Source organism: Carassius auratus, chromosome 5, assembly GCF_003368295.1.
Source record: "Carassius auratus strain Wakin chromosome 5, ASM336829v1, whole genome shotgun sequence".
NCBI classification, from domain to species: Eukaryota; Metazoa; Chordata; class Actinopteri; order Cypriniformes; family Cyprinidae; genus Carassius; species Carassius auratus.
In genome coordinates, this window is record NC_039247.1 from 7,286,649 (window position 1) to 7,303,599 (window position 16,951).

Genomic DNA, 16,951 nt, shown 5'->3' on the forward strand with positions numbered 1-16,951 from the left:
TCACATACTCTTCCTCTCCACCCAATTGGCAGCACGCCAATAACTGTGCAGTAGTTATATATATATATATATATATATATATATATATATATATATATATATATATATATATATATATATATATATATATATATATAGTGACTTAAGGAACATAAGACAGACACAGTGGGTGTGGCGTCAGGCCTCGGAGAGTCTTTTATTAATAGAAAATCTAATAAAACAAGGGATAAAGGTGGCCAAAGGGGTGTCCAAAATGAACAGGGAATCTGGTGTCCTCGTCGTGAAGCGGGATTCGTGTGGGTCGGGCAGTGTTCATGGAGGAAGGGTCCAGGTAAGGGGCGGAGTCCGGCGGCCGCACGCGCTCCCCTCTACGGTCCGGGGCGCGAGGGGCGGCGGCTTCCTCTAGCGGCCGTATCACTCTCGTTGGCCGCGGCGCTGGCAGGGGATGGGCGGCCCGGAATCCTGGCCCGTCGGCCATGTCAACAGGTGCGGTTCCCATCCGGATCGAGGGTCCGTCAGCTCACATCTCTAGTGGCGCGGGAGTCCCTCAACGCACCCTTCCTGGACCCACAGTTGCGGTGATGAGGCTCCATTTCCTTCAGGTGTGGCCCACCCACTCCAGTCGGGAGCCTGGTGATGGGGGGGGGGGATCTATAAAAATAGTGATGGGGTCTCGAAAAAAGGGGCAAGAATTTTTGAGGGGTGGCTACATATGGCTACATATGGCAGACGTATATATACTGAATTTAGTCACATTTATCACAGTTTGATGATAAATATATGTGCACACTACAAAAGGGCACAGGCTGCCATTTACAAACTTAATCTCATGCAATCAATGTCTTGCATTTGAAACAGTTCATATATGGAATAAGTGACCATACCCCAAAAGCACCACCACACTCACTAATGCATACAGTATGCATCGACATGTAATTAAGAGCTTTATAAAAGGTTCAGTGATATCAATATGTCAATTTATAATAAGAAACTTATAAGAAAGATTTTAACAGCCAATGACATTTCCAGCTGGGGAGACTCAACTGATTTTCTACTGTTTAGTGTTAATCACCATCTAACTCAACCAGTCAAGAGCTACATTTAGCCTTAGATGTTATATGAAAATGGTCCCGTAAGCATAGCTTTTATTAGCTGACAATAATAATAAATAAATAAGCATTATAGGCACAAATACAAATGTACTTTTAGAAATTGTTTTTGAAAAATATGGTGTTATTGTTTTGGCAAGCTTAAATTAAAACTTCTATGAAAACTAGTGTGATATTCCTTTAAATAATGTTTTAGTATATAGTTTTTTAAGTATATTTTACTAAGCAATTTCTTACATAATTTCTTTGAGTTAGACCAAACTTTTATTTGGTGGGTTGTAACCAGAGTTTCTGTGTTTTGTGAAGAGCTGAAAACACCACACGTGCTTCAGTGTGTTTGTGTGTGTGTGTGTGTGTGTGTGTGTGTGTGTAGTAGAGCACACATTCCCAGAGACGTGTATAACAACACCTTCAGGACCGCTGCTGGCCAAATGGGTGCCCTGAGCAGGATTGTATTGTTGTGCCCCCCTTCCTCCAATATGATGATGAAATAAAAAAACTAAATGAATAAATTTTATTATTTACAAATCACAATTGTAGCTCTCGACATTTACCTGTGGATATAACTTTATTATGACTCTAATTCATTTTATAGTCTCAAGCATTCAGAAATCATACAAAAGGAAATTAAGCAGTTTTACTATGATAAAACTAAGGTTTATTTTTGTAAGGGTTGTGATATGCACATTTTTTTGTTGTTGAAGAAATTATAAAGCCTGTGTCATCTATAGCAAAAAGGTGTCCAAAAATGAAAGTTAATGAATTTAATGTTTGGCATTTGTAATCACATGGTATTTGTAATAACATTTACATAAATTGTTTATTTTGTATTTGCCTACATTATGTATTTTAACAGTGTTATTATTAACCAATCATTATTGCCTCATTATTTTTTATATAATGCATTTTAAAGGCTATTGATGGCTTAGGTCTGTTTTATAGCAACAACAACAACAAAAAATATTACAGTATGTTAATACTTTGTAAATTATTATTCGAAGTAACAAAACCATGGTTAATGTGCTGTTACCATGGCTACAAGAACAATGATTGGTAATTTTCGTAAGGGAATCTGAGAAAAAAAATCTTTCACAGGAATGTGCCTGAAAGTGATAAACGGGCCTCGTTTTTACCTAAATGATTTAAACTTTATTTTAAAAATGTATAAGGTGTGCATTGTAGCTGACACCTAAATGAACACATTACAATTGTTTTATGAATGCAAGTCTTTCTCCTCAAATGCTATTGAGCTTCAAATTTGCGTTTGAGCCCTTGTGAAAGAGTAGCATAATTTACATATGATTTACAGATTATTTTAATATATATCAAACATTTAATACAATTGTACATTATAGCTGACACCTACATGAACAATTACAGTTGTTTTTATGACTATAAGTCATTCTCTTCAAATGCTACTGACGTTAGAAAAGTGTATACCAATATTGAATGTAACTTTAGAGACGGTCCCTAAATTGAGACTCGTCCAACGTCCAATGTCAAGCCAACTTTATGTCTGTTTTTTTTTTTTTTTTTTTACTTTTCTTTTCTCTTCGCTGGATTGCTGATGTACTCTACCCGGACATCATCCATCAATCATGAACATTCAACCGCAAACATGAGGTGCGAGCGGTCGCGAGGCCGGATGGTAGAATGGAGGAAGTTTTTTTTTTTTGAGCAACTGGGATGGTGCCCCCTCTGGGAGTTGGTGCCCTACTCTGCGTGCAGGGAGCGACGGTACTGAACTGAACACCTTTAATATTGCAGACACGAGTCCATATCGAGATTTGATTAAATGCTCTACTTTTGATTTATTCATAAAAAAATGGCCGAATTCCGTGACATCTGCTTTATACAGCAAGTTCCATTTCCGCGATTCAATCCCTGTTGCTTTTCAAACACAAAAGGGGTGAATTTATGAATGAAAGTGTGAAAGTTCTGACACAAAACGAAGTTGTTACATATCCTCACGCTTTTTAAAAGTGGGTAACTATGTTTGAAAGGTGCAATATTTGAAAATCGAAAATTATTAATTTATTTTTAAAATTACATTTATATCTGAATATATGTCAGAGTTCAGAGCGGAATTCGCGAATCGTTTGAGTCAGTTCGGGAGTTCGGAGCGGGAATCGAGAATCATTTGAGTCAGTTCGGGAGTTCAAAGCGGGTTCGCGAATCATTTGAGTCAGTTTGGGGATCACGAATCATTTGAATCAGTTCGGGAGTTCGTAGCGGGATCGCGAATCATTTGAGTCAGTTCGGGAGTTCGGAGCGGGTTCGCGAATCATTTGAGTCAGTTTGGGGATCGCGAATCATTTGAATCAGTTCGGGATTTCGTACCGGGATAGCGAATCATTGGAGTCAGTTATTGGGATCGCTAAACATTTGAGTCAGTTTGGGAGTTCTGAGCGGGTTCACGAATAATTTGAATCAGCTTGGGGATCGCAAATCATTTGAATCAGTTCAGGATTACGTAGCGGCTTCGCGGATCATTTGAATCAATTCGAGAGTTCGGAGCGGGTTCGTGAATCATTTGAATCAGTTCGGGAGTTTGTAGCGGGTTCGCGAATCATTTAAATCAGTTCGGGAGTTCGTAGCGGGTTCGCGAATCATTTGAGTCAGTTTGGGGATCGCAAATCATTTGAATCATTTCGGGAGTTCGGAGCAGGATCACGAATCACGAAAGATTTGCGCTAGTAAATATTTAAATTGGCCATAACCTTTAATTCGTTGTTGCACACTGGGGTGGCAGCAGGGGTGGCAAGGCTTTCTTTTAGGGTGGATCGCCCCTGTATATATATATATATATATATATATATATATATATATATATATATGTGTGTGTGTGTGTGTGTGTGTGTGTGTTGCTGTGTGTTTACAGGTGCATCTCAATAAAATAGAATGTCGTGGAAAAGTTTCAGTAATTCAACTCAAATTGTGAAACTCGTGTATTAAATAAATTGTGAATTGGTGGGTTTTTGTTAAATGTGAGCCAAAATCATCACAATTAAAAGAACCAAAGACTAAAACTACTTCAGTCTACTTCAGTCTCTCTGCAGTGAATTTATTTAATACAAGAGTTTCACAATTTGAGTTGAATTACTGAAATAAATGAACTTTTCCACTGCATTTCTAATTTACTGAGATGCACCTATATATGTGTGTGATCTTGGACCACAAAACCTTAAGTCTTAAGTGTAGATTTTTTTAAGTTAAGCTTTATACATCATCTGGAAGCTGAATAAGCTTTCCATTGATGTATGGTTTATTAGGACAATATTTGGCCAAGATACAACTATTTGAAAATCTAGAATCTGAGGGTGTAAAAAATTGAATACAGAGAAAATCGCCTTTAAAGTTGTCCAAATTCATTCTTAGTAATGCATATTACTAACCAATAAGTATGTTTTTATTTATTCATGGTAGGAAATTTTCAAAATATTTTCATGGAACATGATCTTTACTTAATATGCTAATGATTTTTGGCATAAAAGTAAAATCGATAATTTTGACTCATACAATATTATTTTTTTGGTGCAACTTACATCTGTTGTACATCTATCGATTGATCGATCAATTTCTCTATCATCTTTCAATCAATCATCCATCCATCCTTTCATTCCCCTTTCAACTTTCAATCTATCATCAGTCCATCCTTCCATTACTCTTTCATCCTTCCAACAATCAATCCATCCATTCATCATCTTTCAGGCATCATCCATCCATCCATCCATCCATTCCTTTATCATATTTCAATATATCCATCCATCCATCCATCCATTATTCTATCATCTGTCAATCCATCCCTCCTTCCGAACAACCATCTAACCACCCATCCATCCATCCATCCATTTCTCTGTCATCTTTCAATCCATTCATCCATCCATTCTTCTACTCCTCTTTCATCCATCCATCATCCATCCATCCATCCATTCCTCTATCATCTTTCAATCATCCATCCATTTCTATAACATTTTTCCATCCATCCATCTATCCATCCATCCACCCATCCATTCCTCTTTCATCTTTCAATCTATCCAACTATCCATCCTTTCATTTTTCTTTCATCCATCCATCATCTTTCAGCTGATCCATCCATCCATCCATGATATTTAACAACATAATATAAACGTTACTACAATTTTCCATTGTTTGGGTTTGTTTAATGAGAGTAACATTTGAGTTACTGATAGCAGATGAAGAACATTCTGCATAATCCATGAAGACAGCATGGATAACGTGAATCTCATCTGTATTCCAGTGTTTACATCAATCTTCTTCTTTTCCTATGACAAATTATTGGACAATATGAGCAGTAGACAGATATACTGGCAGGCTAAAGCATTCCCTCTTGAAATGTGCCGATGACAGGACACCCATCAGACCAGTGGAACATTCCAGAGTCTGATCCTAATCTTCTAATCTCAGGACCTTTGTTTTAGATTCTGGTGGCTTTTTGATGGTTCCTCCTTAATATTTGGCAGCACGTCTAGGGTTTGTTCCCTAAATATCAGCATGTAAGCCTAACCCCCAAAATACACACACAGCCTTTGATAGATGGGTATAAATGGGCAGTCTGCTGTCTGTGTGGATCATTTGGTGTCAGACCTTTAGACCTGCACTGCCACTGAGGACTTAGTGTTTCTTTTTGTCAAGATTGTTGCTTTTTGAAGGTAAATTTGTCTGATTAATATATGCAGAAGGATTATTTCACTTTAGCTTTGTTAAATGCATGTTAACTTACGCATGTTGTATTATTAGACAGTTTGTTGTATTACAGTACTGTTCAAAAGTTTTTTTTTCTTTTAAAGAAATTCATATTTTTATTCAGCCAGGATACAATACATTTATTATTATTATGCAAACAATATCTCCTAATATTAGTGGTGGGTTTTGTTCTGAATTTTGACCGAATAAGAGACTGAATTTTGATAAATAAGTATATATATGACTTTTTTACTTCTTTATGCTACTGAATTTCATTAGCTGTGTTTCATAAGACAAGCATCTTTATTTCTTTTAACTTCTAACCCATACCACTGAAACTTATCCTCAAGTAAACAGGTTTTTGCAAGTAATAAACACAGGTTTAGCATTGAGTTTCTCCACTCACATTTTATTACACAAAGAAAAATCTAGTTTTAAATTGCATACTTTTTCAACAGTGTCTGAGTGAACACCTCTCTCTCTCTCTCTCTAGGGCATTCTGTGAGGACTTTCTGAGTGTCTAGCAGCCTCCGCGCTTGTGTTTTACAGTATATCAGACAGCTATGAGTGGTAAATACAGTGTGGTGTTACAGGGTCCGGCCCCATGGGGCTTCAGACTGCAGGGGGGGAAAGACTTTAACATGCCTCTCTCCATTTCACGGGTGAGTACAAACACACACTCATTCAAATATGATACACCCCTTCTGACCCCCCGACACCATCTGTACCCTTTAATGATCTCCCGCTCCCCTCTTTATTGTCTTTTTGTCTATTTTTATGTTGCTTTTGACCTCGTCATAGGGGCGAGCAGAGTAAGCAGTGTTTTGAAACCGTACACAGTGTTTATAATGTGATCATATTTTTAGAAAAGGCCCATCATTTGCAGCTGCCTGTGATTGAGAGATACATTTGATACGCATGTCAATAATGTGTTTGAACAAAATAAATATAAAGACTTAAAGAAGTCTATAATGCTTAGCAAGTCTGCATGTATTTGATCAAAAATACATAAAAAACCTTTAATATTGTGAAATATTATTACAATTAAAATATTTTATTTTAATATATGTTAAATGATCCTTCAGAAATTATTCTAATATTCTGATTTACAGCTCAACATTTTATAATTATCAGTGTCAAAAACAAAAATCAGTGTTTTTTGTTTCAGGATTCTTTATTGAACAGAAAGTTCAAAAGAACAGTATTTATTTTTTATTTATTTATTATAAAACTTTTGTAACATTATAAATGTCTTTACTATCACTTTTAAATAAATAAATGCATCCTCTAAATAAAACTATACATTTCTTTAAAAAAAATCTAACTGACCCCAACATTTTTAACTGTAGTGTATAGCATACATGTTGGTAAATTGCCACTGAATAAAGCTATTAAAATGATTTAAGTAAAATGTTTTAGTTAAAGTATACAATTTAAGTATTTCTCCCAGAATTATATCAGTAGGTAAAGGGTTTATGATGCTCTGGGGTAATTTATATATGCCATTAAAACGTACAAATATTAGTACAAAATTGCACTTTTAAACATTTTCTTAACAGGTTTATGCAAAGAAAAGATGCAAACATTGTAGCAAACAGTTGTCCATTACAAAACTTTTTTAAAGCATTTACACAGGTTCCTGTAGCTCTAATAGAAGAGCATGACACTAACAAAATCAATGATTCCATTCCCTGGGAATGCATGCTCTAAAAAGATGTATAGCTTAAATGCAATGCAAGACACTTTGAAACACACTTTGAATAAGAGTGTTTTCTGTATCCATAAATTACAACATACCCCTAATGTGGACCTTATTTCTATGCCCTGGCATATATCTGTCTATATATTTATAGGCACATTCATCTAATGTCTCTTGATACAGTATATATAAGACTCTTAGTTTTACCTCCATCTCATTTCCTCTTGACTATAGGACAAACTTAAGTCACAAGTGACACAGCTTACCCCACTCCCCCTGAATATTTATCTCTTTATCTGTTAAGTGATCTATGTAACCTTTCCTTTCCACCTGTTGATACTTTTTATTTCCCAATGAGTCTTCCACCCTCTCTCTATCTACAGTATCTCTCTCTGTCTCTCTTACACACACACACACACACACACACACACACACACTCGCTTAGATGCACGTATGTCACACACACGTTAGGGCTGCCAGTGTATGACAGCTATTCCCACAATGCCATCTGGCAGAGGAGTGATGTAAATTACCTTCAGATTGATTTTCCTTGCCTCTCTCTATTACTTTCCCTCCCTCACTCCAGACTCTTCCCTCTTTTTTTTCTGTCCTCCCCTCTCCATCTCGGTATTTTTTATTTTTTAATGTTTTTGTAAAAAATGTATTGTGCTGTTGTGTTTTACATGCTATTTTTTACAGTGTTATTTTAATTTGTTGTATTATTTTATTTTATTAAAAAAAAAATACATTAAAATAAAAAATATATTTTATATTAATAATTGTATTTAATAATTTGATTTAGTTTTAAAACAATTATTAAAATAAAATAAAGTTTAAAAAATAAATACAAATAATTCATGTATTTAGTTATTTGGATCATATTTGGTCTCATTGAATCTCATAGCGTTACAAGCTCATAAGTCACAATAGCAATGTGTGTAAAAATATGTTCATTGGACAATTTGATATTTATTTTTTTCATCAGACAGTGATTCTTCATGTTAGAGTTTGTGATGTTGTGGTTCGTCTGAATGCTGGTAGGTCCGGTTCGTGGCTTAGAAAGCTTTGTATGGGAAGCCAGTGAAAATATTTTATCAAATGAGCGAAAGCTCTCTCGGATCCCACTACAGACTTTACTCACACTCCATAAAAGATGTTATTTCAGCTTCATATCCTCAGTAAAATCTGGGAGCACAGCTGTCAGCTTGCTGGACACATCACAAATCTGTGATTTACATGTATAGGTTGATTATTATAATAAAATGTATCTTTATGGGTGATACTGGGGATACGCAACTAGCACAGCTCGAACAATATACAGTTTAACAGTAATTATTTAAAAAAGTATTTTACACTAAAAAAGGATTTACAGCTGTGGATGTGTTTATGACTCGTTATTACGATGAATCTGGTATGTACGGCGTTTCCATTGTTCATGTTTTTATGTGTACTGATTAAAGTATTTAAGTATATATAGTTTGTCAAGATAAAATTTGTCCCATTTCATTTAATCTATTCGTAAACACTGACACGTGTGAGTTGAGGGGTGTTGAGGACACGGGCGTCGGGGTGCAGGCTAAAAGGGTTTTAAATGTTCTTCAACAAAGAAATAATGTCTCTTTTAAAGAACTGTTCACTGGAAAGGTTCTTTTGGGATACAAAAATGGTTCTTCTATGGCATCAGTGCGAAAAAAAACCACCACAAACATTTTTTTAAGAGTGTAGAGGGCCATGTAATCATTTCAGTCTGCAAAGCGTCGCCTGACTGTAGTTTAACTACTTAAAACAGACCTGCTGTCTCGCATTTCTCATGACATCATTCCCAGAGGAGTGTGCATGTGTGGGTGATAAACTTTTCGTCGATGATAAGATAAAATGAGAATGTTCCAGTTCATGCAATGGTAAAACTAGCTGCTTTCTCAGAGGTCCTCTGCAGGCAGTCAAGCATTTCAGCCGTGAGGAGCTGCAGCTTTTCTGGCAGGAACTTGTAGTTTGCAGATGCAGTATTTCTTCGAGTGTTTGTGCTGATCTCAGACAGGACAGGGTGCTGGAACAGGTTTAGACTGTAAATAAATGTTTGGGGGGAGTGTGTTGGGTTTGGACGTGGACAGGTCTGAGATTGTGGTGGGAGTGTGATTGATTTTTTTTGTTTTGTGTGAAAGCGGTGGGAAGTTTAGCAGTGAGATTGGGTTGGTTTGGACCTCGCTGTACCTCAGCCAGCTTTTCAGAGATTTAATATTCTAAGTTCTGGTTTATGGTGGTATTTAATACAAGGATCTGGTCTAAACTAGGCTTTATAAGACTGTGGTTTGGAGCTGCTGCTACGTTCTGGTTAGTGTCAGTACACAGGATCACAGCTGGATGTGTGTTCTGTTTCTTTCTTTCTCTACTTCTATACCATCTAATACCAACAATGAAGGTTTTGTCTCTCTGTCGGTCTTTATCTCTCGAGGATTGAAGGAAATGTGATTGGTGTTTGTCTGTGTAAAACCTGCCACAATGAAGCTAGGAGGATGGTTGTGTTTTTAAGTGGTTGCTAAGGTGTTCAGAATGTTTTTTTAACAGTGTATAGTTTCTAGATTGTTGTCACTATGCAGTTCAGAATGTTTTGACATTATACAGTTGCACGGAATTTTGGGTGATTTCTGGGGCCTTGCTGAGGGATTGCTAAGCTGTTCTGAATGTTGTTTAACAGTATACTGTTTCCAGAATGTTGTTGATGGTTGCTAAGGTGTTCAGAATGTTGTTTAACATTACATATTAGAATGTTGTTTAACGGTATACAGTTTTTTTAGAATGTGTGGGTGGTTTTTAGGGTGTTACTGTGTGGATGCTTAAGTGTTCAGAATGTTATTTAACACTATAATGCTTCTAAAATGTTGTGAGTGAATGTTAGGGTGTTACTGTGTGGTTGCTAGGGTGTTTAGAATGTTTTTGTTAACAGTATATGGTTGCTATGTTGTGGATGGTTTATAGGGTGTTGCTAGGGTGCTAGGTTATGGCTTACTGGCCCAGAAAAACCTGAAACACAAACAGATTTATTACCTAAAACTAAAACTAGGCATTCTGCCAATCACAATGCACTGAATAGCTGGCCAATCAGAGCACACCTCGCTTTTCAGACTGATGTGCTTTGTAAAAAATGACACGTTTCAGAAATGCAGGGCATGGATTAGAAACAATAATGTACTTGGAAAATAATGTTTTTGGAACCTTAAACCGCACAAACACATTTCATTATTAATTTTTTATTTTTTTATTTTTTTATGATAAAACTTTCAAATACAAACATATTTTAACAAGAACTTCTCTTTAAAACTAGTGATTTGCTATTTATTTTTCTTCATAAAATCATCTTAGGGTACGGAAAATTCCCTTCCCTAAATTCCCTAATTGAATAGTCACCCATTTTCTATATTGGTATAGCAGCAGAAACAAACACAACCATTCATTACGATCCAAGTCTGAATGAAATGCCCCTCTGTCTGATTTCTTAAGCACATGGCTTAATTATTTGCATAGATCTGTAACGTAATAAAGCAAGTGGTATCTGTCTCACACACCTCATCTGAATATTACCGCACACATTCAGTCAGCAGTGACGTTTCTTGACATTTATGGCTGGTCTCTATGTACAGACTATGTACTGCTTGGAGTATTTATTGTGACAAATAAGGAGTTTTATGAGTATTCAGAGTTTAGATTAAAGTTAATGAATGCACCTAGTTTATCTTAATGGGACGGCGTGTCTCTGAGGGACATTTATGAAGTTTAATGGACTTTCTGTTCACCCACAGCTATGCATCATTTCAGAAACAGTAAAAGCACTGATGCTGGAGTGGCAGACCTGTATGCGGTGTGAGATCACGGTTACGCTGTGTAAAATCACCACCTGGTATATTTCAGGTTTACATGTGCTGTGCTGTGATTGGGAAATTGAATGCATTAGTTAAAGGGGGGGTGAAATGCTATTTCATGCATACTGAGTTTTTTACACTATTAAAGAGGTGGATTCCCATGCTAAACATGGACAAAGTTTCAAAAATTAAGTTGTACATTTGAAGGAGTATTTTTGTTCCCAAAAATACTCCTTCCGGTTTGTCACAAGTTTCGGAAAGTTTTTTTTCGAGTATGGCTCTGTGTGACATTAGATGGAGCGGAATTTCCTTATATGGGTCCTGACGCAGTTCAGTCGGAAGAGCGCGCGCTCCCGTATAGCAGAGCACTGAGAGCACAACAGACATTCACTGATCAGAGCTAGAGCGTCGCGAAATGTCACAAAAGAAGTGTGTTTTTGGTTGCCAGGGCAAGACAACCCTGCACAGATTACCAAAAAAAAAAACAGCATTAAGGGACCAGTGGATGGAGTTTATTTTTACAGAGCATCAACGGAGTTGTGCAAGTGTTTTTGTTTGTTCCCTGCATTTCGAAGATGCTTGTTCACAAGGCCCAGTTTGACGACGGATTTGCGTATCGTTTATTTCTTAAGGATGATGCAATCCCAAGGAAAAAGGGTCACGATCGTGTGTTGGAACCACAGGCGGTGAGTAAAACTGCTTCAAATATCTCTGCCTCCTTGTTAGTGCGTCCCCTCCCATGCCGGTGTTACGGTTTAACTGGTTACCGTGTTATCTGGTGACCAACTTCCTGTTTAGGTCTCCGATGCAGATGTGCTGGAACGACGGCAGCAGATTCGCCGATTCTGAAAGCACAAACTGACGTGATATTAAGTGTCTAATAAACGCACACTTGCTCATTGCATGATTTTGATATTCTTGCAGAGATAATAAGTTATAGGTATGATCGCCCGTAGCGGCTGAAGTAAGTAGGATAAACAAAAAAATAAAATACAGTAAATCAGTGTTGGCACGGGTTTCGAACACGCGCTAAAACACGACGCGCCGCGAAATGACACTCACGAACCACCGCGCCACCGATCTTCGCACAAACAGCTCCAGATCTCTGTATTCAACACAGGACTCTCGGCGTCACATCTTGAAACGGGCTGAATCAAGGAACTGTCACCGTGTTAACTTGTGACCTCTGTTTGCAAACCAAAATCCAATTTTACTGTTGCTATAAGTTAACAATTCCAGCCAAAGAGCTTCTAATGCTGCTAAATGATTTGATACGATCTGAAAATTACTCATCGTCAACAATTACGAATCTCATTAATGTAAACATGCATAACAACAGCCCAACGTTTAAGTAGCTTAGTTTCATTGGCAAAACACATTCTTACAGTGGCAGGCTGCCCACATACACTTCTTGGCTATGAACTGCAAAACTAGATGTACAGAATGCATCATTTCACTTTGAGGAACAATATTTAATAATAATAGGATGCACTACTTTGCTGTAAAGTGTAATTTACTTTGTTTAAATAACTTTGCAACATATTTTTCTGCTTGAATGGTTGTGATTGTATGCATCTGAATTGAAATCAACTAGACACGAAGCACAATTGACTACATAAAATTGTCATTACAGACTTACATGCAAAGACCATCAAAGTTTTTATTGAACCCAAATGGCCATTTCCGTTACAACCATTAAAGCTCTTGAAAATGTTCTGTGTTGTTTTTATTCAGGTTTTTCAGCAGCATTTAGATAATATAATAGATAATATTTCACATAATCTTCATTAAACAAATTAGATGATAAACAAGTTAACACAGGCACATTGTCTTTAAAGTGCAACATGCATTCTTCACAGATTAATATCACATGTGACCTATGGTTTCACTGGAACTGTGTTGGTCAGCCTCCTATTGAGGAAGATTTGATTTGTCCTGCTTGTGTTTAAGTGTGTGTGTGGTAAAGCAGTGAAAAGTCCTCTAGAAGTGTTATATGAATTTGTTTTTTTACCTTTATACAAAACTGATTGTGTCAAAGCAGCTTTACAGTGTCAACAGGAAAATGGAGAACAACAGTCATTTTTCAGCTAAAATCAGTTAATTGAGTTAATTGAATTTAATGGTGGCATCGTCAAACCACTGAGCTTAATGATTGTGAACCAGTGAAATGAACCACTTCTGTGTACACCGTCTTTTGTAGCATGATTGATTTGAGCATTAACATTTCTTTAATTAATTTTTTTTTCTTTGTATTTTTGACAAATGTCTAGTACACCAAGATAAATTCCTTGTACCTGTAAATCCATTGTATCTTACAATTAAAGGGATTGTGATGGTGAAAAATAACTTGTGGAGCATTGAAAGATTTTGGAAATTTGTTCTTTTACATATTTTGACATTGTGGCTGAGAGGTTGCATGGGAATATTGTCCCATCAGATATGGATCCATTTGTAAATCCTGATTTTTACTAGTAGTGTTTTTGACACTCTTTAAAAGTTGTCATTTAGTAACACTTTAAATTTTGTCTTGGATAGATGACAGATATATATCTTTTTTTTTTATATTGTAAAACAAGAAGTGTATGTGGGCAGCCTGCCACTGTAAGAATGTGTTTTGCCAATGAAACTAAGCTACTTAAACGTAGGGCTGTTGTTATGCATGTTTACATTAATGGGATTCGTAATTTTTGACGATGAGTAATTTTCAGATCGTATCAAATCATTTAGCAGCATTAGAAGCTCTTTGGCTGGAATTGTTAACTTATAGCAACAGTAAAATTGGATTTTGGTTTGCAAACAGAGGTCACAAGTTAACACGGTGACAGTTCCTTGATTCAGCCCGTTTCAAAATGTGACGCCGAGAGTCCTGTGTTGAATACAGAGATCTGGAGCTGTTTGTGTGAAGATCGGTGGATCGGTGGTTCGTGAGTGTCATTTCGCGGCGCGTCGTGTTTTAGCGCGTGTTCGAAACCCGTGCCAGCACAGATTTACTTTATTTTATTTTTTGTTTATCCTACTTACTTCAGCCGCTACGGGCGATCATACCTATAACTTATTATCTCTGCAAGAATATCAAAATCATGCAATGAGCAAGTGTGCGTTTATTAGACACTTAATATCACGTCAGTTTGTGCTTTCAGAATCGGCGAATCTGCTGCCGTCGTTCCAGCACATCTGCATCGGAGACCTAAACAGGAAGTTGGTCACCAGATAACACGGTAACCAGTTAAACCGTAACACCGGAGACCCGGGTTCGAGCCCCGCTCGGAGCGAGTCGTTGCTGCGGCTGCTTTCGTTCAGTTTCAGTCTCTGGATCTGATTCTGGATCATAAATAAACGGCTGAATCTGACTGTAAGCCATGGTTTGTTTTGGATGATGGGTTTTCCCTCACGGTAATGTCACAGCTTCCAAACGCTCTCTACGCAAAAGCCTACTGGCGCTCGTGATTCTTTTGCTCCGCCCACACGTCACACCTCCAGTCGGTCGTGTTTTTCCAGGAAAAATCGGTACAGACTATCTTTCTCTTATGAATATAATAAAACTAAAGACTTTTTGGATTTATGAAGGATGCAGTACTACTCTATATGTACTCAAGATTAACAGGATATTGAGTGAAAACGAGCATTTCACCCCCCCTTTAAGAAAACATGAATGAGATTTTATATCTATTGTGTTTCTTTTAAAATACTTTTTTTCTCTATCCATAATAAGAATTCCTCCAGTGAAAAAGTCTATCCCCACATCGAAATCCACCAACATTTATTAGTTTAACTTTAGAGCTGTTTTAGACTGTTTTTGCTTGTAAACAGTGCTTGATCTGTGCATATTTCTCTCCTGATTCAGATGAGATTACTTTTTCACAGGAGAAACCAGTATTATGGATAGAGGACTCATATTTTAGACGAAAGCAATAGTTTGAAGATAAATCCATGTGTTGAATTTTTTTTATTTTATTTTTTTACAAACATGAAGCTTTTCACTTGAGATGTTAATTGATGGACTGGAGTGGTGTGGATTTTTGTGATGTTTTTATCAGCTGTTTGGACTCTCATTCTGACGGCACCCATTCACTGCAGAGGAATTATTGGTGAGCAAGTGATGCAATGCTACATTTCTCCAAATCTGGCGAAGAAACAAACTCATCTACGTATTGGATTTGGATGGTCTTTATTTTTGATTGAACTATTCCAAGAATCACACAATTTCTATGCTGTTATTTGTCCATAGAACTATGCTTTCTTCTTTGCACGCATAGTTTGGCATTAAGTGTCAATTATCCATTGAAAACATTTGTCACTGGTGCTCTAACCAGCACTGAAACCAGCAGCCCTCTAATTACTGGTGTGGTGTCTTGACTTTCAAAACCACTGTCACACCACATGAGTAAACAAGTCGTGAAACTTTTTAGCACAAGATTCAGGCCCAGCTAAAACACACGATACAGACCGAAATGTTTTTTTCATACAGGCTGCCTGAGTATCCTGTCATTTCGAACATGTATGACTTATGAACTATGAGAATTTTAATGTTGTTTTTCCATGCAATGAAGGCATAGAGCGACCAAGCTCTGAAAATGGCCAAAAAATTCAATAAGTTAATAAATTAATACTTTCATTCAGCAAGGATGCATTAAATTGCATTAAATTGATCAAAAGTGACATTTATAAATACATTTATGTTACAAAAGATTTCTATTTCATGAATGCTGAAAAAATGTATCACAAATTCCACAAACGTAAATACTGTATGAAGCACCACAACTGTTTTCACCATTAATAATAATAAGAAATATTTCTTGAGCAGTAAATCAGCATATTAGAATGATTTCTGAAGGATCATGTGACACTGAAGACTGGAGGAATGATGCTGAAAATTCAGCTTTGCTTCACAGGAATAAATAACATTTAAAATAAAATTATAATATATAATAGATATTTTAAATTCTAAAAAAATTCACAATTTTATTTACTATTTTTGATTAAATAAATGCGGTCTTAGTGAGCATAAAATACTTAGATCTTACCGACCTCAAACTTTTGAACTTTTGTAATGTCCGAGAGTCCACTCATAGTCATAGTAGTTACTTTTTAAGTCAAATTTGAATCATTATTATTATTATTATTAAAAAATAATTAAAACAGCTATTTAAATTACATATAAAGTGTGGGTTTTCATTTCTAATTATTTTGAGGGAGCTGACACTGAAATTGTGACATGTATGTAATATGCGTTCTGAAACTCTGTAAGTGATTGAAAAAAAATGCAAGAATTTTCTTTTTGGCTGCATTATTTTTTCTTTAAAGAAAAACCAATTATTTTTATTAGAATTATTAGAATTATTAGAATTATTTTTCTTCAAACCAGAGTTCCTCTTTGCCCTGTGGATAAATCATAACGATGCAAAACTGACCGGCCCACATACATACATTTGTATGCAAACTCATACTCACACTTAGACAACACATGAACACACACACACACGCGCTTCTTGCTCTCCCAGCAGATCTCATATTGGTCCCATTTCCTATCTTTTGAAATTTCTTGTGTACACTTCCTGATTTCAGATGTTTATTGTGTG

General features: G+C 36.4%; 1 protein-coding gene across 4 annotated transcripts in view; it reads left to right on the top strand.

Moving 5' to 3' along the window:
- Positions 1-16,951, top strand: part of LOC113073062 (PDZ and LIM domain protein 5-like) — a 58,502-nt gene that overhangs the window by 2,073 nt on the left and 39,478 nt on the right. For 3 of the 4 annotated variants that reach the window (XM_026245980.1, XM_026245972.1, XM_026245955.1), the window contains exons 1-2: positions 5,653-5,782; positions 6,310-6,478. In XM_026245980.1, the coding sequence (XP_026101765.1) occupies positions 6,380-6,478 (99 nt within the window). In that variant the 5' untranslated portion in view covers positions 5,653-5,782; positions 6,310-6,379. Of the gene's footprint in view, positions 1-5,652; positions 5,783-6,309; positions 6,479-16,951 lie in introns of those variants that run through there. The other variant, XM_026245965.1, reaches the window with a different exon arrangement.